This window comes from Carcharodon carcharias, chromosome 6 (assembly GCF_017639515.1).
Source record: "Carcharodon carcharias isolate sCarCar2 chromosome 6, sCarCar2.pri, whole genome shotgun sequence".
NCBI classification, from domain to species: Eukaryota; Metazoa; Chordata; class Chondrichthyes; order Lamniformes; family Lamnidae; genus Carcharodon; species Carcharodon carcharias.
The window spans coordinates 63,664,878-63,688,173 of NC_054472.1; the positions used below are offsets into that span (position 1 = coordinate 63,664,878).

The 23,296-nt window shown below is 43.0% G+C and overlaps 1 protein-coding gene across 1 annotated transcript in view; it reads left to right on the forward strand.

The window, feature by feature from the left end:
- csmd3b (CUB and Sushi multiple domains 3b) overlaps positions 1–23,296 on the forward strand; it is a 2,092,226-nt gene that overhangs the window by 1,767,692 nt on the left and 301,238 nt on the right. Inside the window, exons 31-32 of the mRNA XM_041189252.1 lie at positions 5,655–5,771; positions 23,055–23,168. Coding sequence (XP_041045186.1) covers positions 5,655–5,771; positions 23,055–23,168 — 231 coding nt within the window. The remainder of the gene's footprint in view (positions 1–5,654; positions 5,772–23,054; positions 23,169–23,296) is intronic.

A 23,296-nucleotide genomic window follows, 5' to 3' on the forward strand; every position in this document is an offset into this window, starting at 1 on the left:
AATTGCAAATATTGCATCCTTGTTCAAAAAAGGATGTAAAGATAAGCCCAGCAGCTACAGACTAGTCATTATAACTTCGGCAGTGGAGAAACTTCTAGAAACAGAGGGGCTTGATGAATGCAATGATTTTGATGTGGTACACATAGACTTCCAAAAGGTATTTCCATCAGGAATACAGTGCTGCACAACAGACTTGACAGCAAAGTTATAGCTCATCAAATAAAGATAAAATAGCAACATGGATACAAAATTTGTTGAGTGACAGGACACAGAGAGTAGTGGATAATGGATGTTTTTTGGACTGAAAGAAGGTTTGTAGTGAATTTCCCCAGGATATATGTTAATGACTTAGACCTTGGTGTACCAGGCACAATTTCAAAATTTGCTGATGATACGAAATTTGGAGCTTTGTGAACTGTGAGGAGGATAGTGTACAACTTCAAAAGGATATAAACATGTTGGTAGAATGAGTATACAAGTGGCAGATGAAGTTCAGTGCTGGGAAATGTAAAGTGATTCACTTTAGTAGAAAGGGCATGGAGACCATATAAAATAAAGGCTACAACTCTGAAGGGAGTGTAGGGAGTGTAGGAGCAAAGGGACCTTGGTGTATATGCTCATAAGTCATTGAAGGCGGCAGGACAGATTGAGAGAGTGGTTAATGAAGTATACAGTATCCTGGGCTTTATTAATAGGGGCACAGAGTACAAGAATAAGGAGATTATGTTGCACTTGTAAAAGACACGAGTTCAGCTTCAACTGGAGTATTGCATCCAAATTCTGGGTGCCGCACTTTAGGAAAGTTGTGAAGACATTGGAGAAAGTGCAAGAAAGATTCACAAGAATGGTTCCAAGGATGAGGAAATAGATTAGGAAGCTGTTTTCCTTGGGGAAGAGAAGGCTGAGAGGAGATTTGATGGAGGTATTCAAAATCATGATGGATCTGGATAGAGTAGATAGGGAGAACCTCTTCCCATTCTGTGAAAGGGTTAAGAATCAGAGGGCACAGATTTAAAGTAATTGGCAGAAGAAGCAAGTATGACATGAGGAAAAACTTCTTCATGCTGAGAGTGGTTAAGGTCTGAAATGTGCTGCTTCAGACTGTGGTAGAGGCAGGTTCGATAATTCAAAATGGAATTAGACTATTATCTGAAAAGGAAGAATGTGCAGGGTTACAGGGAGAAGGCGGGGGAATGCATGAGGTGAATTGCTGAATTGGAGAGCCGGTGCAACCACAATGGGTTGAATGACTTCCTGCGCTATAAGAATTCTGTAATTCTGTTTTATGTTAGGTTTTGCAAGCGCGAGATGGTTGAGTACAATCAGTACTCTGTCTGTTACAAACAACCAAAGGAATATACTGTTTGATTCGATCAACTAGTCTTGGGGAGCTGATAGTTCCCTGTTGTTTTCCTCATGGCAATGCCTTGGTTACTCAGAGTCAACCTGCCACCAGTCAGCACCCCTTTTCTCCTGCAGTATAAATTGTTGTAAGCATTTGAAAGTTGGCATCCTAGGGCAGAATTTTCTCCCCTTCAGGGGGGGATGTTCAGGAGCAGGCATGTGGAGGTGTGCCTCTGATCAGTGCCCCTGATTGGGGGCGCGTCACCATTTTATGTGAGTGGGCCAATTAAGGCCCGCCCAGTGTGACATCCGCAAGGAAGCGCTATACGCTCCCTGTGCGGGCGCGTGGGGGGATTCCCTGAGCTGAGAGGGCGCTCATCTCCTTGAGTTTAAGTGCTGCCTCAGGGAGATCGGCTGCACATTAAAAAATATTAAGAACAGAAAAAAAATTTCCCTGACATTTCCCCTCATGTGGCAGAGTCACATGAGTTTGGACATGCCCATCACTTTCAGTTTCACTTTTATTAAAAATTTATAAACATACATGAAACCTCATCCCGCCTGTGGATGAGGTTTCATGCTTTTTCCCGAAGCCAACCAGGGCTCCCAGCCTGCTCACCAACCTTAATTGGACGGGCAGGTCCACTAATTAAATTAGTTACTTTGTCAATGGCCTCAATTGGCCATTGACAGGTCTGCGGGTGCACAGCTGATTTGGCTGAGTCCCCGCCGACCTGAAAGTTGAAATGAGGCGAGGTGACGTCGGGAGTTCCGCCCGATGTCATCCTGCGTCATTTTACATGTTGGCAAGCAGGCCCTGCCCCCCCGATTGCTGACTGGGAAATCCTGGCCCTTGTGTGTTTGTCTTGATGAGTGCAACATAGATCTGAAATTTGTTGAGTGACAAGACATGGAGACATGTCTGCAACATGCCCCTCTTCTTGGCAATATTCACCTAGTTACTATTCCAGTCTATATGAGGATAATTAAAGTCTCCCATTATTATAACTCTATAGTTTTTGCACTTCACTGTAAATGCTTTCAGATTTGTTCCTCTATATTTTACCCACTATTTGGTGACCCATAGAATAAATTCAGTACTGTAATGATCCCTATATTATTTCCTAACTCTAAGCAAAGAGATTTGGTCCTTGACCCCTTTCTCTCCAGCTCCGTAATATTCTCCTCAATCAACACTGTCGCCCTTCTCCTTTCCTTCCTTCCCTATCTTTCCTGAATACTTCTTATGCAGGAATATTTAGTCCTCAGCTGCGGATTGTGAGATCCTGCAGATGTCAATGGCTGAGCTCTGGAATGAGCCAGACACACAAAAAAAAATGAGAGCTGTGGTCACCTTGACAGCCATAGGTAGTGCGTGGCCACCTGCTTCTACTAGGCTTAGATCTTCGTCCAAGAGGGTGCAGAGTTTTGTGACCATCAGACGCGAGAGCCACAGCCTTCGCATTTACTGTTGCTTTGAGAGGTCTAAGTGGCTGACCCTTGGCCTGTAGACCCTACGCTGAGGGGAGTGTCTTCTTCTCAGTGCTGCCTTACAGTTACCTACTCTGTTGCACCCAACTGTCTCTGGCTGTATTGTATGCTGAAACAGCTGCTCATTTTGGAGTTGCTGCCCCTGTTCCTGTGGCCACAAAGCTGAAAGACACTTCATCTCCTCTTCAGTGGCCCACCCTGCTTCAAATATGTGAATCCCACCTCCCTCTGTAAGCCCACGGGTGAAAAATTCCATCACCCTAAAAGGTGTCCGAGTCTCTTCAATGAAATGACACCAAATAGAAAAGATTTTCCTGAACACAATCTATTATATCTTCCTCAAGGACCTGCTCCTGTCAGTGGAAGCTTTTGACTATGGCTGGCCTAAAGCCTGATGTTTTTCCCCTTTATCCTGATGTTTTCATATTGGTTTCAGCTCTTAATGATTTCCCACTGCAGTCACCTTACATAACTTGCCAGGCTGCTGATACAATATTCATATACCATTGGATAAGAAGCATTGCAAGCAGAAAATGGTTCTTAATTGTCATTTTAGTTGCCTTACTTGCTTACCTAGCACTGCTACAGGAGTTTCCGATGACTCCCATCCCACCCCTAGAAAAGATGGAAGGAGGTAGAGAGATGTTGGGATACTGGCCTATGGCATTTTCTGTTTTTTTCCAGCACTCTTGCCCCCAATCCACCTCCACCATCATGGGAAAATTCCACCTTTTGTTTCTATTCCTTACCTTTTTCTAGGTTTTTCAGAGGCAGCAACCAAAAGTAGGAGCAGGTGGGGTGACCCCACCTTCAGTGGGCTGGGCCAAAATTTATGAGTAACAGCCAATTAAGCACTGTAGCCCTTCTCCAATAGCTGTTGGCCAATCAGAGGGCCGGAAGCAATGTCCAATGCTGGGCTGGACCAGGAGGTGCACTGATGAATATGTGCATTTTGCAGGGTCTACGGGAGCCGCACCTTTCAGGTAGACTCCGGAAAGGGCGAATGGGGGTGTCGCTGAGAGTAGGCGGCACCAATGCTTCAGGCTTGGCCGTTGTTACCAGGAGGCTCCTTGGATCAAAATGTAGATTCCCCACTGGAACCCATTGGGAGGCTGCCAGGGTTTGCCTGGCTGTCTCCTCATGCAGCAGAGGGCCCATCGGTTGCTAGTAAAATGCCGTTGGAGAGAGGCCCTTAATTAGCTGCATAAATGACTCAATGGGGCTTCTAGGTGGGTGGACCATCCATCACCTTTCCCACTGCTTTCAAAATAGCATGATGGTGGGAAGACGCGGGGTAACATTTAGCCCGCTTTCCCACCACTGACCCTGTCCTCAAAGGGCTTGGAAAATTCTGGCCCTTGTCCTTTCGCTGTGCAGCCAGAAAATGAGATGTTTTGGAGATGGAATTGTGTACTGTAAGTTAATGATTAATAAAAAGTTTGAAGGAGGTTTTGCCTTTCTGCAGGTTACTTGTGACCAGCATTGCGAATACACATGCCATACATAAAGTGAATGGTACAGCTTGTTTGTGAATTTATCTGGGTAGGAGTTGACTACACTTCTCCCATGAAGTGGTTGAAGAATAGGGGTGCAGATGAAACTGGAGTCTGTCAAGCTGACAAAAGGAGATCTGATTCCCTTTGACTGACTGTGTTCCATAGTGGACTCAAGCTCTGCTTCCTTACCCTATCAGCATCTCGAACTCAGAAAAATCTGGGTCTGAGCACTTCCCTCTTGCTCCAATGCACTACTGATTTAAGTGACGTGAAACCTCATTCCTTACCGGGTCTTCCTGGCTATTGGCAATAGCAAATGTAGCACGTTTATTTTGTTATTACCGCTGAATTTATGAGGACAGTACGGTACTGAGTGCAATATAAAAGCAGCTTGTTACTTTGTCAGGAGTGTAAAACCCTTTGTATTAGTTATGAAAATGCAAGTCTGCTAAGTCTGCCTTTTGTGAGGTCGCATGTAAAAGCAGAGCCAAGCGTAGTTATCAAGACATTCTAAGTAAAATAGTGGAAGACTGGTGCATGGATGTCTGGAAAACTCCAAAAACACAAAAGTGTCTCTTAATGATTATCTTGAAGTTTGCTTGCTGCAGGGTAGATGGAACACTGCAGGGAAATCTTTGATGAGCCTGTATAAACCGGATTGACTATTGGATGAATGGTGAGTCTGATCTAGGTTGTGAACGTACCAAAATGTACAGTCTGCAATCTTACACGTTCGCCACCTATTGACTAGTGACAGGCTATAGTTAACAGGACTGTTATTGAATAAGGATGATAAGCAACCTCAGAAGACTGTCCATTCCATGCAGCTCCACCGAGTCCATTGAACTTGAACCTTACTAACACAGCATGAAATCTAATTCCTTCCTCCACCACTTCAATGCCAATTTGAGGCTTTCCACTTGATCTAAGATCAAAAACACTCCAGACTTAAAACTCAGGAAATCTTAGCTTGTGCTTGCTGCAATCAAACAGACATAGTTCAAAGAGCTTTGGGATTTCCAGCCTGGATTTACTTACAATTCACTGCAAGATTTGTTTGGTCTTTGTGAAGAGCGTTCAACCCTACCAATGCACGTAGGCCGGCTTTGTTGAAGCAAGAAGCTATCACTGAGGCAAAGAAATATAAACTGATGCGTGTTTTGGGACTTGAAAGTAGAAGCATAGCAAATGGCTGAAAATATTTATTTTGCTTTGTAGAGAAAGCAGGATGCATCTGCAATTTGCTGTGTATCATAATTATTTATTTTAACCAGAGTGAACTTTAACTTGTTAATATTTGTGAAATACAATTGTATCTTTCAGCTCCATGCGGAAGTCGATCCACAGGTTCCGATGGAACTGTGCTGTCACCAAACTACCCCAGAAATTATAGTACAGGACACAATTGTGTTTATTCTATCACTGTCTCCAGAGAGTTTGGTGAGTGAAGTTACCATTCACTGAATGACTTGAGGTTTGCATGGTATTAGGCTATCAGTATGATATATCTTTTTTGAGACACAGGAGTATTAATCTTGACCATATTTCTCTGAAATAGATTTGAAAATTATGAATATAGATCCAAAGAAATAAGGGAAAATGGCTAAAATGAGGGGCATTTCTTATTTTGCTTGGCATACATTTTAAATAACCTAATATTTTCATTTTTGCGCTATTTAATGCTTTATATCTTTTACATTTTTCTTAGATATAAATTATGGGAAATCATTGTGGTGTTTCATAGTTCATGAATTAATTTATTATCAATATATTTTGTGGTACTGGAATTTGTTAAAAAACCCTAAATATTTCAGATTGCTATATTCTTCAACTCCTGTAACTCCAAAATAAAGTCTGAAGACTGATACTTTTAGGCTCAGAGAACATTTTAAAATCCAGCAGCACTGTTCCAAAATCAGAGAAGAGACATAAGATCCAAATTCAGCTGCCAGTTTGGTGGTGATTAGTTAAATCAGCACATTTTAAGGTATGCATTTTTTCCCCCACCAAAATATGATCATTAAAGAGAAAAGCAGTTGTCGGATGAGGAGATATGACAAAGTACTATAGAATTTGGAAATTTGCTCAGAGTATATTTATTCACTGACAGTGTGGACTTCTGGAAATATTGTTTATGTTCTTGCTACACTTGCTCAGTAGGATGATCATCTGCTTCAAACTAAATGGTCAAATGTGTGAACAGAATATGTTTCCAGCTGTGGGCAAAAATTCAAGTTAGTCAGAAATTTTGCACCTGTAAAATGAACACCTGAATCCTGCACTATAATCTGTCACACTCGATCCAGATCACAAGTGTTCAGAACACCATATTGACTCTCTCAACTTTCAATCGTCCAGGCACCAGGCTGAAACTTGCATTAGGCTCCTTGATTATGTTATTTTAAAAAACTCTTACATGGGATGTGGGCATCGCTGGCTAGGCCAACATTTATTGCCTAGCCCTGTTTGCCGTTGAGAAGGTGGCCTTGAGACGCTGCAGTCCATGTAGTGTAGGTGCACCCATATTGCTGTTTTTGAGGAAGTTCCAGGATTTTGACCCAGCGATAGTGAACAAACGGCGATATAGTTTCAAGTCAGGATGGTGTGTGGCTTGGAGGGAAACTTGCAGTTGGTGATATTTCCAAGCATCTGCTGCTCTTGTCCTTCTAGATGGTAGGTGTTGCGGGTTTGGAGGGTGCTGTCGAGTGAGCCTTGGTGAGTTGCTGCAGTGCATTTTGTAGATGGTACATGCTACTGCTACTGTGCATCGGTGCAGGAGGGCGTGAGTGTTTTAGGTAGTGGATGGGGTGCCAATCAAGTGGGCTGCTTTGTCCTGGATGATGTTGAGCTTCTTGAGTGTTGCTGGAGCTGCACTCATCCAGGCATGTGGAAAATATACCGTCACACTCCTGACTTCTGCCTTAAAGATGATGGACAGGCTTTGCGGAGTCAGCAGGTGAGTTACTCTGCAGAATTCCCTGCCTCTGACCTGTTCTTGTAGCCACAGTATTTATATGGCTGGTCCAGTTCAGTTTCTGGTCAGTGGTAACCCCAGGATGTTGATAGTGGGGGCTTCAATTAAGATAATCCCATTGAATGTCAAGGGCAGATAGTTGGATTGTCTCTTGTTGAGGATGTTCATTGCCTGGCACTTGTGTGGCATGAATGTTACTTGCCGCCTATCAACCCAAGCCTGAATGTTCTCCAGGTCTTGCTGTGTATGGGCATGGCTTGCTTCAGTATCTGAGGAGTTGCAAATGGTGCTGAACATTGTGCAATTAGCAGCAAACATCACCATCCTTGAACTTATGATGGAAGGAGGGTCATTGATGATGTAGCTGAAGATGGTTGAGCCTCGGAAACTACCCTGAGGAGACCCTGAGTAATGCCCTGGGACTGAGACGACTGACCTCCAACAATCACAACCATCTTTCTTTGTGCTATGTGTGATCCCCCTTGATTCCCATTAACTCCAGTTTTGCTTGGGCGGTATCTTACTCTGGTTCTAGGAACCTGAGTGCAAAACCCAGATACAAGTGACTGAAACTTGTTCCATTTAGTTAGGCCAATCAAGAATAGGTGCAACAAACAACCCTTACAGGAGGTCATTTAAAAAAACATAAGTTGCAAGAAATTTTCCATTTGTAATTTTTGTAGGCCTAGTGGAATGGGTGCAATCCATGTTCCACACAATACTTATGGCCAGAATTTTAACTCATCAAGTGGGCGCACGTCCGACCTGAACGAGCATAAAATGATGCGTGATGAAGTCAGGTGAGCACCCCAACGTCATCACGCACTTGTGCAATATTTCGGTTGATGGCCATGTGTGAGTGTCGGCAGCATGCCCGCCAACAATTATAAAGCCTATTAAAGCCATTAAAGTAATAATTGAGTATTTTTTTACTGCCCGTTCCAACCTTACGAAAAGGCCAAGCGGCCTTTGGATTTTTTAGGAAACCTCATCCACGGGCAGGATGAGGTGTCCAATGGCTATTAAAAAATAAATAAATAAATAAAAATTTAAGCAGGGACATGCTATTAATGAAATGTTTATGTGACAGCATCACATAAGGGGACATGTTGTCCAACAACTTAAAATTTTTAATTTTTATTTCTCAAAGCCTTCATCTCCCTGAGGCAGCTCCTGCACTGAGCTTACTGTATGTGTTTCATGCTGGCGGGCCTTAATTGGCCCTGAACATGGGCGACAGTTGGCTTCCCAGCTGCTCCCGCTCTTCCCTGCCGAGCTCGCACAACAAGGGCAAAATCCTGACCTATATTCCACTGGCAGAAAATTCAAGGCGCACTCCCAAGCTTGTCGTCACACCCCTCCCCTAGTTCCCTACCCCAAGATCTGACACACATTTATGTAATGACCAAACAATTTTAGAGTCTGGGAAGAGTGCCCTGCAGTCAGCATCACGATGAAACAGTCTGGGAAGAGTGTCCTGCAATCAGCATCACGGTGAAGCAGTCTGGGAAGAGTGTCCTGCAGTCAGCATCACAGTGAAGCAGTCTGGGAAGAGTGTCCTGCAGTCAGCATCACAGTGAAGCAGTCTGGGAAGAGTGTCCTGCAGTCAGTTCTTGTTTAAAATAGCAAACGACAGCGCGATAGAGCGGTGGAAAGATTGGAACCAGCATGAGTGCGGGGAAGCTTCAAAAAGTGACATAAGCACAAAGGTGAGAGCTGATTGGTGAGTAGTGGGTAATAGTTTTCTCCAGTTTTTCTCCAGGTTAAAATAGATTAAGCTAAGGAAAGGTAAGAGTTCTAGTTTTAATTTAAAGTACATAAATAATTTATTTTTTTTACTGTATTTAACTTAAAGTAAGTTTTTTTTTTCAACTAGTGGCATGGCAGGGCAGCTCAGTCCTGTGTTATGTACCACCTGCAACATGTGGGAAGTCCTAGACTCTCCTTGAGCTCTGACTAACCACACGTGCAGCAAGTGCCACCAGCTGCAGCTACTTGAGCTCCAAATTTCGGAGCTTGAGCGGCAGCTGGAGGCACTGAGGTGCATCTGCGAGGCTGAGAGTTTCGTGGATAGCAGTTTTTTAGATGTGCTCATCCCACAGCTTACGGAAGTGCAGACAGAGAGGGAATGTGTGACCATCAGTCAGAAGAAAGGTGTCAGGCAGGTAGTCAGGAAATCCCCGGGGTGCATCTCGCTCGAGAACCATTTTTCTGTGTTGGAAAACAGTGAGAGTGACGGTTCCTCTGGGGTTTGCAGCCATGCTCATAGCACTGTGAGTGGTTCAGATGCACGGGGTGGGGGGGGGGGGGGCGGGGGGGAGGAAAAACAGGGGAAGAGCTATAGTGGTAGGAGACTTGATAGTAAGTGGAATAGGCAGGCGTTTCTGCAGCCGCAAGCGTGACTCCAGGATGGTATGTTGCCTCCCTGTTGCCAGGGTCAATGATGTCACTAAATGGCTGCAGGGCATTCTAAAGGGGGAGGGCAAACAGACAGAGATCGTGGTACACATTGGTACCGACGACATAGGTAGAAAGAGGGATGAGGTCCTGCAAGCAGAATTTAGGGAGCTAGGAAGCAGATTAAAAAACAGGACCTCACAGGTAGTAATCTCTGGATTACATCCCATGTGCTAGTGAGTATATAAATAGGAGGTTAGTCCAGATAAATACGTGGCTTGAGAGATGGTGCAGGAGGGAGGGCTTTAGATTTCTGGGACATTGGGACCATTTCTGGGAGCAGTGGGATCTGTGCAAAGTGGACGGGTTGCACCTGAACTGGAATGGAATCAATATCCTTGTGGGGAGGTTTGCTAGTGTTGTTGGGGAGGGTTTAAACTAACTTGGCAGGGGGGTGGGATCCTGAGAGGAGGTTCAGCAGAGGGAGATGCACAGCCAAAATTAGAAGAGAGAGCAAGTGAGTCTGGAAGGCATATAAATTATAGGACAGTTAAGGCACAAGGGAGTTTGGCAAGGTTGGATGGTCTTTATTTTAATGCAAGGAGTCTGACGAATAAGGCAGTTGAGTTGAGGGCACAAATTAACACGTGGAAGTATGACGTCATGGCTGTCACAGAGATATAGTTGAGAGAGGGGCAGGATTGGCAGCTCAATATTCTAGGATATAGGGTCTTCAGGCGAGACAGGGAAAGAGGTAAAGGAGAAGGGGGTCTTGCAATATTGATCAAGGAATCAATTACAACAGTAACGAGGGATGACATCTTAGAAGGCTCCTCAAATGAAACCATATGGGTAGAACTGAAAAACAAAAAAGGAGCAATCACATTGCTAGGAGTGTACTATAGGCCCCCAAACAGTCAGAGAGAAATAGAAAAGCAGATATGTAGCAAATTTCAGTGAAGTGTAAAAATAATAGGGCATTAATAGTCAAGGATTTCAACTTCCCCAACATTAACTGGGTTTATCATAGTGTGATAAGTTTAGAGGGAGTGGAATTCTTTAAATGCTTAAGTCAGTACGTAGAAGATCGTATAAGAGAGGGGGCGGTCCTGGACTTAATTTTAGGGGATGAAGCTGGGCAAGTAGTAGAGGTGTCTTTGGGGGAACATTTTGCAGATAGTGATCATAACTCTGTTAGATTCAAAGTTGTTATGGAACAGGACAAGGATGGGCCAGAAATCAGAGTTATAAATCGGGGGAAGGAATATTTTAATAAGATCAGATATGATTTGTCCAGAGTGGACTGGGAGCAGCTACTTATGGGTAAATCTGCGTCAAAGCAATGTGACTCACTGAAGAAGGAAATAGGGAGCGTACAGGGCCAACATATTCCAGTAAGGATAAAGGGTGGGACCAACAAACCCAGGGAACCCTAGATGTCGACACAGGATTGGATAAAGAGAGAAAGGGAGGCTTATGGCAGATACCGAGGGCTCAAAACAGTGGAAGCCCTAGAGGAGTATAGAATGTGTAGGGGGGAACTTAAAAAGGAAATTAGGAGAGCAAAAAGGGGGCTTGAAAAAACACTGGCAAGTGAAATAAAGGAAAATCCAGAGTTATTTTACAAGTACATTAAGAATAAGAGGATAACCAGGGAAAGAGTCGGGCCCATTAATGACCATAGTGGTAATTTGTGTGTGGAGCTGGAAGATATAGGTAGGATTCTAAATGAATACCTTTTGTTGGTGGTCACAAGTGAGAGGGACGATCAGGCAGAAGGATTGTGATATAATTAAAGAAATTAGCATAGAAAGAAAGGAGGTTCTAAGTGGTCTGGCAGGCTTAAAAGTAGATAAATCTCCAGGCCCAGATGAAATGTATCCCAGACTGTTGAGTGAAGCAAGGGAGAAGATTGCAGGGGCGCTGTCAATAATTTTCAATACCTCTCAGGCCCCAGGAGAGGTGCCAGAGGACTGGAGGACAGCCAATGTGGTACCGTTATTCAAGAAGGGAGGGAGGGATAAACCAGGGAACTACAGGCCAGTCAGTCTAACCTCAGTGGTGGGAAAAATATTGGAAACAATTCTGAGGGACAGAATTAATCTACGCTTGGAGAGGCAGGGATTAATCAAGGACAGTCAGCTTGGTTTTGTTAAGAGAATGTCATGTCTGACCAATTTGATTGCATTTTTCAAAGAGGTGACTAGGTATGCAGATGAGGACAATGCATTTGATGTAGTCTACTTGGACTTCAGCAAGACTTTTGATAAGGTCTCACATGGCGGACTGATAAAGGTAAGAGCCCATGGGACCCAAGGCAACTTGGCAAACTGGATCCAGAATGGGCTGAGTGGCAGGAAGCAGAGGGTGATGGTCGAGAGGTGTTTTTGTGACTGGATGCCTGTGTCCAGTGGGGTTCCAGAGGGATTGGTGTTGGGTCACTTGCTGTTTGTGGTATATATAAATGGTTTAGACTTGAATGTAGGAGGGTTGACCAGTAAGTTCACAGATGACACGAAAATTGGTGGGGTGGTAAATAGTGAGGAGGATAGCCTTGTATTACAGGAGGATATAGACAGGCTGGTCAGATGGGTTGATGGGTTGGCAAATGAATTTAATCCGGATAAGTGTGAGGTGATGCACTTGGGTAGGACAAACAAGGCACAGGAATACATGATAAATGGTAGGACCCTGGGAAGTACCAAGAATCAGAGGGACCTTGGTGTGCATGTCCACTGGTCCCTTAAGGTAGCGGAACAGATAGATAGGGTGGTTAAGAATGCATATGGGGTACTTGCCTTTATTAGCCAAGGCATAGAATATAAGACCAGAGAGGTTATGCTGGAACTGTATAAAATGCTGGTTAGGCCACAGCTAGAGTATTGCGTGCAGTTCTGGAATCCGCATTATAAGAAAGATGTGATTGCACTAGAGAGAGTGCAGAGGAAATTTACCAGGATGTTGCCTGGGGTGGGGAGTTTTAGTAATGAGGAGTGATTGGATAGGCTGGGGTTATTTTCCTTGGAGTGGAGGAGATTGAGGAGGGGCATGGTTGAGGTGTATAAGATTATGAAGGGCATGGATAGGGTAGACAGGAAGGAATTTTTCCCGTTGGTGGAGGGATCAATAACCAGGGGGCATAGATTTAAGGCAAGGGGTAGGAGGTTTAGAGGGGAGTGAGGAAGAATTTTTTCACCTAGTGGTGGTGGGAATCCGGAACTCACTGCCTGAAAGGGTGGTAGAGGCAGAAACCCTCATAACATTTAAGAAGTATTTGGATGTGCACTTACGATGCCATGGCATACAAGGCTATGGGCCTAGAGCTGGAAAATGGGATTAAAATAGATTGGTACTTGTTTGACCAGCACAAACTCGATGGGCCAAAAGGCCTTTTTCTGTGCTGTAGACCTTTATGACTCTTTGGGCAGAATTTTCTGCCTGCTGTGCGGGTGGGCCCGACCCAATCTCCGGCAGGCAGGGAGCCGATCCCCACCGGAGAAGCGGGCCCCACCGCCATTATATGTGGGCGGGCCAATTAAGGCCTGCCTAACGTGACGTCCTCCAGGAAGCGCTATGCGCTTCCTATGCGGGCAGGGGGGATTCCCCAAAAGCAAGAGTGCGCATGCTAAGTGCTGCCTCAGGGTGATCGCTGACAGTTTTAAAAATGTTAAAAATAGAAAAAAAAATTCCTTAACATGTCCCCATCATGTGACAATGTCACATGAGATGAGGCACATTCATAAATTACACTAAAACTTTATTAAAATTTCTAAATCCCTACATGAAACCTCATCCCTGCAGTGGATGAAGTTTCATGTTTTTTCTATTCCCCACCAAGGCTCCTGGCCTGCCCGCCAACCTTGAGGTTGGAGGGGCAGGTCCTTTATTTGTTTCAATGATCCTGTCAATGGCCTCAATTGGCCAGTGACAGGTCGGCGGGCCCACAGCTGATTTTGCTGTGCCCCCGCCTTCCTGAAAATTTAAATGGGGCGAGATAATGTCCGCATCCCACGTCATTGTATGCGTCGGTAAGCGGGCCACGCCCCCTGCTTGCCAACAGCAAAATTCAGTCCTACGACTCTCATTTGCCATCCTTCCTATTAGGTGAACTACTGCGGGATGCCTACTTGGCATTCAAGTGAAGCCCACTTCTGAATCAGATTTGTTCCTCAAGCGCAGCTCAGCTTGTTGAGCAATTTTTGGGCCTGGTTTAGTCCAAGTTGAATTTCTCACCACTAAATGTTTTCACTGGTAACATTTTGGTTTATATAGATGGATTCAATATACCATCCCTGTCACCGGAGAGAAAATTATGGACAACTGTTTTGTGGATTTGGCCTTATAACTTCCCATTGTAACTCAGTCCAGCTAAAAATGCATATATTTAAACCTTTTGTTACTTTTTTCAAACTATTTGCATGATATTTATCCCTTAATCAACATGGTTGTTAGACCCCCTATTCCTTATCGCCACTCTCCCCTCTTAGCCTCCATACACTCATACCCTTTCCATACCCTTATGCCCCTTAGAAGCAGCTGAACAAATGGCCAGATGGCTGATTTCTTTCAGGTCCATTCAGCCAGATTCAAATAATTCAACGTATTCAGTTTTAGAGCCTTTTCTGACACAGCTCTGCAATGGAATACCTATATGAATTCTTGGCCGAGCTTCAAAACCAAGAATGAGTTCTGCTCTCTAGGGGCTTGTTGATATAGCTATGAGGAGGACTTTTGTTTTTTTGATGGTTTTATGAGTTCATAGCAAATTCATCTTTTTTGAAGTGGTTTTTCAATGCCAGTTTATTTATTTGAACAAGATTAAGAGGTATTCAGGGAATTAAAACTTTTATTTCCAGTGGGAGTATAATTGGCTGTGTTTGATTGACAGTTTTATAAACTTATAAGCTAGGCATTTTTTCAGTGGGGTTTTGAATGCCTGTTTGATTATTTTGAAAATTTAATGAGCATTCTAAAGTCTTACCAGTGTTTTTTTGGGGGGCTCATGAGTTCTTCCCATAATGAATACTGAATGAGTGCTTCAGAGGCTCAACAATTCTCTAGACTTTACATCAATTTAAACATCAGGGAGAATTTTTTCTATAGTGGGCAGTCTGAGCGGGAGCAGGTGTGGAGCCGATTGCCACCCATGCTCGGCTGCATGCCGTCATTTTATGTGGGCAGACCAATTAAGGCCCACCCAGCATAACACGTGGCCAGTAGCGCTCAGTGCTACCTGTGCGGGGGAGGAGAGGAGGGAGAGTTGGGCAAAAGAGCTCAGCAATCTCCCTGAGGCATAGTGCTGCCTCAGGGAGGTTAAGTGGATAATAAAACTTTTTTAAAAATAAAGTAAAAAATTATTTAAACATGCCCCCTCATGTGATAGTGTCACATGAGCTGGGACATGTTTGTAAAGTTTGCAAAATTTATTTAATTGTTTTATAAAACCTTCAGGAAACCTTATCCTGCCCGTGGATGTGGTTTCCTGAAAAATGCAAAGGCTGTTTGGGCTCTTCGTCTGCCCGCCAACCTTAAGGTTGGATGGACAGCATTGTTAATAAATTAAATTACTTTTTTAATGGCGTTAATTGGCTATTGACAGTTCAGCAGGTGCGCAGCCACCTCTGGCAAAATATTGAAATGGCCTGCAAAGACTTTGGGATGCACGCCCGATGTAATCTTTGTGTCATTTTACGCGTTGGCATGTCAGGCCCGCCCCCACATGCTTACTGCAATATTCTGCCCATGGAATCACAGTGTTCAGATGACACAATAAAGTCAGATTCTCAATAATGTTGAATTCAGAGGAACATTTTATTCACTATATAAAGTACTCTAATGCATGTGAACACGTACACAAGACTGGTTAATTTATCAGTCACTTGCCTTTTAAGGGCAGAGCCCTATGATCAATCACTGCATTAAAATCATATTTAGCTTATCATACAGCGTCTTCGTATTACAGTAGAAGTTGGAAAGAGCTTTGAAACTTACCTATCAAAGGCTTCTCATCTCTACAACAGGCTTCCCCCTTGGTTCAACAGATACTCTGAGGTGCCATGAACCACGCCTACTAACCACTTGGGCCCAGCTCAGTGAAAATTGTGGGTGGGGGGTGGTGGTGTCCAAAATGCCATGCATTTTAAACATCAGGGAGAATTTTTTCTATAGTGGGCAGTCTGAGCGGGAGCAGGTGTGGAGCCGATTGCCACCCATGCTCGGCTGCATGCCGTCATTTTATGTGGGCAGACCAATTAAGGCCCACCCAGCATAACACGTGGCCAGTAGCGCTCAGTGCTACCTGTGCGGGGGAGGAGAGGAGGGAGAGTTGGGCCACGCAAAAGAGCGTGCAATGGAGTAGGCAAGGGAGGGAATGTTTAGGGCCACCTGCCCCTTATCCCAGGGCCATAAAAGTCCCACACACCTGGAATGGGGGTCAAGAATCCTGGAGTCGGATCCCGACTACCAGTTTTAAATCATCCATCCTTCCCCCACCAACATGGACTGAGGCATGAAAATCTGGGCCAAGGTATTAGATTTTCAATAGTAATCTATGTACCTGAGGGGCCCACTTAAGCCAAAAACATAAACAAGGGCAAAATGTATCAATCTATTTCCATTGCACGTTTGCCAGGGATAGCTGTATAACATCAATGCACCCTTACTCCCTCTTTCAACATTCTTTGATTTGAATTTTTCTTTTCCTTTTTTTTTTCTTTCTTATCGAAGCCTACCTGGTTGTGAAAAAGGAAATTGGCCCCTGTTGGTTTTCCTTGCCGTTCAGTCTGAAAAAAATACTTTGGCTTTCACGATGGATGTGGGAAAAGCACCCCTTGCATAGCTACCTCTTGCTTGCTCTCCTTTTCCAGCCAGAGCAAGTTTTGGCAATTACCAGCATTGTGCTGTGCACATTGGGAGATTGTCGTCATAGAGCAAGTGATTGTGAAATGCAAATTTATCACTTAATTCAGTCAGGTAACATGTGTAGATTAATACAGTGCACCACATTGGAAACATTCTCAACTATGTGCATAAGTAGGTTTATTGTAACAGGCTTCACTTCTGCATACTGCAGAGGAAAATCATTTTAATTAAATGAGTACCTTTCCATGCATAATCCATCTGCTAAGTTATGTTGTACCTCAGTCTCTATCTTGAAAGAGAGTCATTTGAGAAAAGGATAATTAAAATAATGTAATGTTTTGAAGTCACTGTCTCAGGAGGGAAGAAAAGTTCACATTTGGGTGCATAGTTTTCCTGCACTTTTTCCAGAGAGAGGATAGCTTTCTACATCTCATCTTCATTTTTTACCCTTGTTTAATCAATGTTCTTCCTATTCTGAGATGAATATACTAATTAACAATTTTTAAATTTTTAAAGTAATAAAAACTCAGTGAATAGTGTCATTTGTATAAGGCCAGAAATAGAAAATCTGGCACTAATTTATCGTTGGTGTTGGATCCAAGCTTCCTTATTCATTCCAGTATATGAACCAAAGTTTGATCAATGCATGACTTCTTTTCTCATTACCCATTTGGTCCACATAACATTTATGTGGCAAGCCCTGAGAATCTGAGTCATATTTTAGTAAAGAAGAAATGTGAAAGCTGTCAAGCGAGAATATTTTTCTCTCACTTAAGTTATGTGCTAAAAATGTGCAGTCCTGTGGCTTTTTTAATGTTTCATTACCCTGCTAAGAGGAATAATGGCAGTAATATTTAACAGGCTGATGGCTTCAGCCCTAAAGATAAATGATTCACGTGTGTATGGAGGATGCCCTAGGCAACTGTCTTTCATAAACAAAACTTGATTCATAATTTTTAGTGACCTTGTGCTGACATTAAAATGACTGATAGTGTTAAACATCGGAGGATCGAATCATCTGCACATGATTAGCATACAGTTTGGTATATATCCCTTTAGGAAGTTCTCTAAATGTACAGCACATTCTGCTTTATAAGTAAACATCTACACTCTACATTCACAATAAATTAAGAAAATTGAATACTTTGTGAAATGAGGACCAATTTCCCAAGTGTTTTGGTTTTAGTTTTTCAGTTGATGGGCAGGTTAAGAAACACTACCTTCTTTTTAAGAATCCACATAGTTGGATTTACACATGAATAAGTATGTTGGCAGTTTTGTTTCCAAACAGGTTCCAAAAAATATTTAGGCTGAGGTTTTCTGGGCCCCGCTGTGGCGGGTTGGCTCGCAACAGATGCAGAGAGCCATTCATATCTCCGTTGACTTTGGAGGGACAATAAAATCCCACCGGAGTAAAATTCTGCCCTTAGTCTTTCATTAAGGAACATTTTAGATTTTTTTTGGTTGTCATGGCTTTAATTTCCACCAATCCATCATTCTTTGTTGACTGACTAAAGTGGAAGATTAGTTTCTCATTGCTTATTGGCCATTAAGGTCAAGCCTTTCACACTGCTATTTTGTAGAAATGCATCAATCCTTCTAACCTGAGATAACTTAAACTTTCACAAAGTATGAAAGACCCATAAATTTGCAAGGTGAAAGAAAAGCAACTTTCTTCATCATAAACCTTTTGCCTTAACTCAGAATGCACGACTGTAACACTTTTTTAAGCAATATCTTGACATACCAGAGCACACATTACAAATTCAGGAAGAGCTTTAAACCTGTTATGTACAATTCGTTGTTATATAAACAAGTTGAAGAGACAAACCTAGCCTTGAAATATTTATTGTGTGGTTTTATCTGTAACAGGACTATCCCAGTCTGCGCCTGCCCCTCCATTCAGAATCTTGCAAACTTAGTCCCTGCCAGCACAGTGGGATGATTTTCTGTTTAGGAACCAACTAACCAATTTGCATACCTTGAGGTTGCTCTTTTCTGGAGCAATGTAACTCTTTTGAGTACAAACACATTTCCATCTGTTCCTATTCAGATGAAATTACATTGTTTCATAGTTTGCCATTGTGAGATTTGAACTCTTAATCTTGGGGTTACAAACCCAGTACCATAACCACTTGGCTATTTAGGCCAAGCATTGTCTCTCCATTCAGGGAGATCGTAGTTGATCTGTATCCTAACTCTATCCACCTGCCTAATTGGTTCCATATTCCTTAATCACCTTGGCTCGAAAATGTCAACTGATCTCAGATTTTAAATTATTAGTTGATCTAACAACTACAGCTTTTTTGTGGGAAAGAGTTCCATACTCTCATTAATGAGCCAATTGATGCCCATTATTCCTGAGCCCACCACAATTTAGTGATGGCTCTGGCATTAAATGGAGGTCACAGGGGCCCAGCATCAGGCAGAGAAGTGGCTGTTGAAAGGATGGGTGCGTTGCTGCCAGAAGCCGCTGCTCCCATTGGTATGGCAGGCATGAGGAGCTGCTGGTCTAATTGGCTTGTAGCTCTCGGTGGGTGGCAATACTGTTGCCAGGGACCTCAATCACATGGAATGCCCGATGGTGGCCAGTTATTTGCCTGAAGGGCACTTGATTCTGTCGGGCCTCCCCTACAGAAATGATGGGCGTAACCGCCAGTTCTCCAACTGGTGGCTGAGACTTCTGTTAGCCTGTCAAAATCCAAGTCCTCATGTTTTGTTTAACTGTCTAAAAATAAGAAACGTTATTTGAGATGTCTCTGCACATAGCCCTTAACAGAAATGGTCATTTTCTGTCATACTATCTTGTTTAAATATTTCTATTTGTTTTATTTCTGTCAGAACTCAGTCATGATTGAATTTGATAGAATAAGTATCACTGCCCACAAACCAATACAGAATGTGATATTACACTGTTCATGGTTACCATGTAGGCCATAAGTCAATAATTATGCCGTTAAGGTTCAATAAATATAAAAAGATTTTGCTATTTTAGTTGAATTGCAATGTAATTTCATGCATTGCATTTCTCAAATCTGAACTCAGTAGCACAGTTGATATCTTTGCACCACATGAGGTCCTTGAGTCAGGTGATGTTGCAAATGGGCTACCAAAGGTTCTCAATGTAAATAGAAGAAATGTGCGAAAATTCAAATTAAACTTTAACCTCAATGGCCTTTCATGTGTTGTTGCAACTGAAAATTCAAATTAAACTTTAACCTCAATGGCCTTTCATGTGTTGTTGCAACTGAAAATGCAAAGTCAGAATTCAGACAAAACTGATGGGCTGGGCAAGGGGTGTTGGGGAGGTGTTACATGATTGATGTTAAATGCTAAACTATGGCCAGGATTATACAGTCGGCGTGCGGGGGTAGGCCTGACATGCCGGAATGTAAAATGAGGCGCAATGACTGCGGGCGTGCATCCCGACGTCATTGTGCAGTCTCGCAATGTTTTGTTTGGTGGGCGCATGTCGGAGTCGGCTGCACGCCCGCCAATAATTGAAATGCCTATTAAGGCCATTAGCAACCTCATTAACTTGAAATTTATGTGGTCTGTCCAACCTAGCGATTGGTGGGCAGGCAAAATGGCCAAGCGGCCTTTATCTTTTAGGAAACCTCATCCACGAGCAGGATGAGGTTTCCTAAGGCTTTTACAAAATGAATAAAAACTTTTTTTGAAAAATAAAAACATGTCCCATCTCATGTGACACAGTCACATGAGGGGATATATTTCATTAAATTTTTAGTGCTTTTAATAATTTCTTTAAAAAGCACTTCAATCTCCCTGAGGCAGCGCCATGCCTCAGGGAGATTGAAGTGTTCTTTCGCGGGCATGTGCAAAAGAGCGCTGGACCTGACTCTCTCTCCTCCCCCTGCCTGCACAGGTAGCGCTCAGTGTTACTGGTCGCGATCCACACTGGCCTGCTTGTGTGAAATCTCAGTGCCAAGCCGATTGCAGGTGGCGATCCATGACCTCCCTGACCCGCTCCTGCCAAGCCTGCCTGACATGCGAAAAATTCAGGCCTGTGGAATGTCAGAATTTGTAAAGTTCTTTTGAAAAGTTCGACTCCATCACAATACAGATTTACTCCTGCACCTCATTATCATGAAAACCCACACAGCAATTTGAACATTCCTGTGTTTTATTTGATATTTTAAGAGTTTCATATTTTAAAACAGCTAAAATGTCAGTATCGTTTGGTCCCTGTCCAAATTCTGTATAGGTACAGGGTTAAACTATGTTCACATATGTGATGTGTCTACAAAGGTTCTACTTGAACTAACTAATGAGAATTGCTGGTATACTTTGGCCCTGATGTCTGCTCACTTACATGTGGGAACCCAATTGAAGGATAACTTAAAAAAAAGTTTACATCATGTACTTTTATGCTCAGAGTAATGCTTCACTGGAAGAAATGTTTATTTTACTCTCGTTATGACTTTTCACGACTGTGTTAATTGTATGGTGTATCAGTCAAAAATACAGCAAGATGATCATAATAAATACAAATCTGTGGAAGGGATCAGTTTTATGTGGCCCACAGAGGTAGCTAATATTTAGGCTCCTGCTACACCCTTGATCTACAACACATCATGAATACCTGAAATAGCTGCAGCATTTTCAAATGGTCACTGCACCAGTCATATGAAATGGATGAGTGATGATATTGCAGCTTTTGGAAATCTAAACTACAGCTTGATATGGTCATCCATTTCACATAATCGCCGAAACTTTACAGTGCAGAAGGAGGGCATTCAGCCCATCAAATCTGCACTGGCTCTCTGAAAGAGCATTCCACCTAGTCCCACTCTCCTGCCTTATCCCTGTAACCTTGCACATTCTTTTTCAGGTAGCAATCCAATTCCCTTTTGAATACCTCGATCGAACCTGCCTCCAGCACACTCTCAGGAACTTTGTTCCAGATTCCAACCACCCCCTAGGTGAAAGAACTCTTCCTCGCCTCACTTTTACTCCTTTTGCCACTTATTTTGAATCCGTGCCCTCTAGTTCTTGATGCTCTCTTGAGTGGGAACAGTTTCTCACTATTTACCCTGTCCATGTTCCTGAGGATCTTGAATACCTCTATCAAGTCTCTTCTCTTTTCTCCAAGGAAAAGAGTCCCAACCTCTCCAATCTCTCCTCATAGCTTCAATTCTTTATCCCTGGGATCATTCCTGTGAATCCCCTCTGTACTCTCCCCAATGCCTTCACATCCATCCTCGAATATGGTGCCTAGGACTGGACGCATTACTCCAGATGAGGCCTAATTAGTGTCTTATACTTCCTCTTATACTCAATGACCCTATTAATAAAGCCTAAGATACTATACGCTTTATTAAGCATCTCAGATGCATCTCATCCGGTCCTGGCACTTTATCTATTTTAAGTAAAGATAGCTTTTCTAACACCTCCTCCTTCTCAATTATGCATTCCCCTAGTGTACCAGTTATCTCCTCTCTCACCTTGGCCTGGGTACCACTTTCTTCCTTTGTAAAGACAGGTGCAAATAATTCGTTTAATACTTCTGCCATTTTTACTAGCTCCATGCGCAATTCCCCTTTTTATCCCAAATTGGCTCTAGTCTTTCTAATAAAAGAACTTGGGATTCCCATTTATGTTAGTTGCCAGTCTCTTTTCACGCTCTCTCCTTGCTTTTCTTCTTAGCTTTTTTTCACTTCCCCTCTGGACCTTCTATTTTCAAACTGATTCTCCATTGTATATTCCGAATCTCCCCCCAGGTTCCCATCCTCTTGCCAGCCTAATTTAAACAATCCTTTTCCTGCAGCAAAGTAAGAGCCAGCTACTGGAGGCTGAGGAAAGGCAGAAAAAGAAGGGGGTACCTCCCCACCTCATCACCGAGCTCCTTCATTCACCAAACTCCAATTTAAACACTTTAATGCATCCAGAGCAGCACTCCAGTGCAGACCAGTGCACTCCAGTTAGCACAAAACTTTGCAGACTTTCGCTTTTACCCAATTTTGAATTTTAGCATGAATTTTTCAAACGCTGCACAACTTAGTGCAGTTTTCGTCTAGGTGATGCAAGCAGCATTTTGACTATTTCAGAGTGATTGCTGAGAATGTAAATTCACATAAGATGTGTGTATGCCACTAACGTTCAGCCAGTACTCAGTTGCCAGTCTAAATGATTTTCAGAAAATAACTAAGTAATTTGCCTTTTGTGAGACGTTGAAAACGCACGCCTGAAGATGGCATTCTGAAGCTTGATGCAGGTTAGTCTCATTTCTTCCTCCATTCCAGGTGGGTCCCACTTCCCACATTTTTCATCTGGGTCAATTCCAGGATACAATACATGGTATAGGATCTTCAGATGAAATGGGCTTGATGGGACCAAATGATCATCATATATTTCTAGCTTTGTCATGTTTCTTACTTTTAATGTTTGGTATTTTATTGAAATAAACCTCTAACTTCTCTTTTTTTCCTCTCTCTCCCTCTCTCCTGGTATCTATGCTGCTCCTGTGGCAGTGGTGTTTGGCCAGTTTGTGTTTTTCCAGACTGCCCTGCATGATGTCGTTGATATATACGATGGACCTACCCAGCAAGCTTCACTGTTGACTTCACTGTCAGGGTCACATTCAGGTGTGAACAGCTATTGGTTTGAGGTTTTTGAGACTTATTTGTTTTTCAGTCACTGTCCTCTATTTTATTTATTTTAGCACTGTTACAAAACATATTTTGGAAAGTATGTGCTTGTGGACAGATCTATT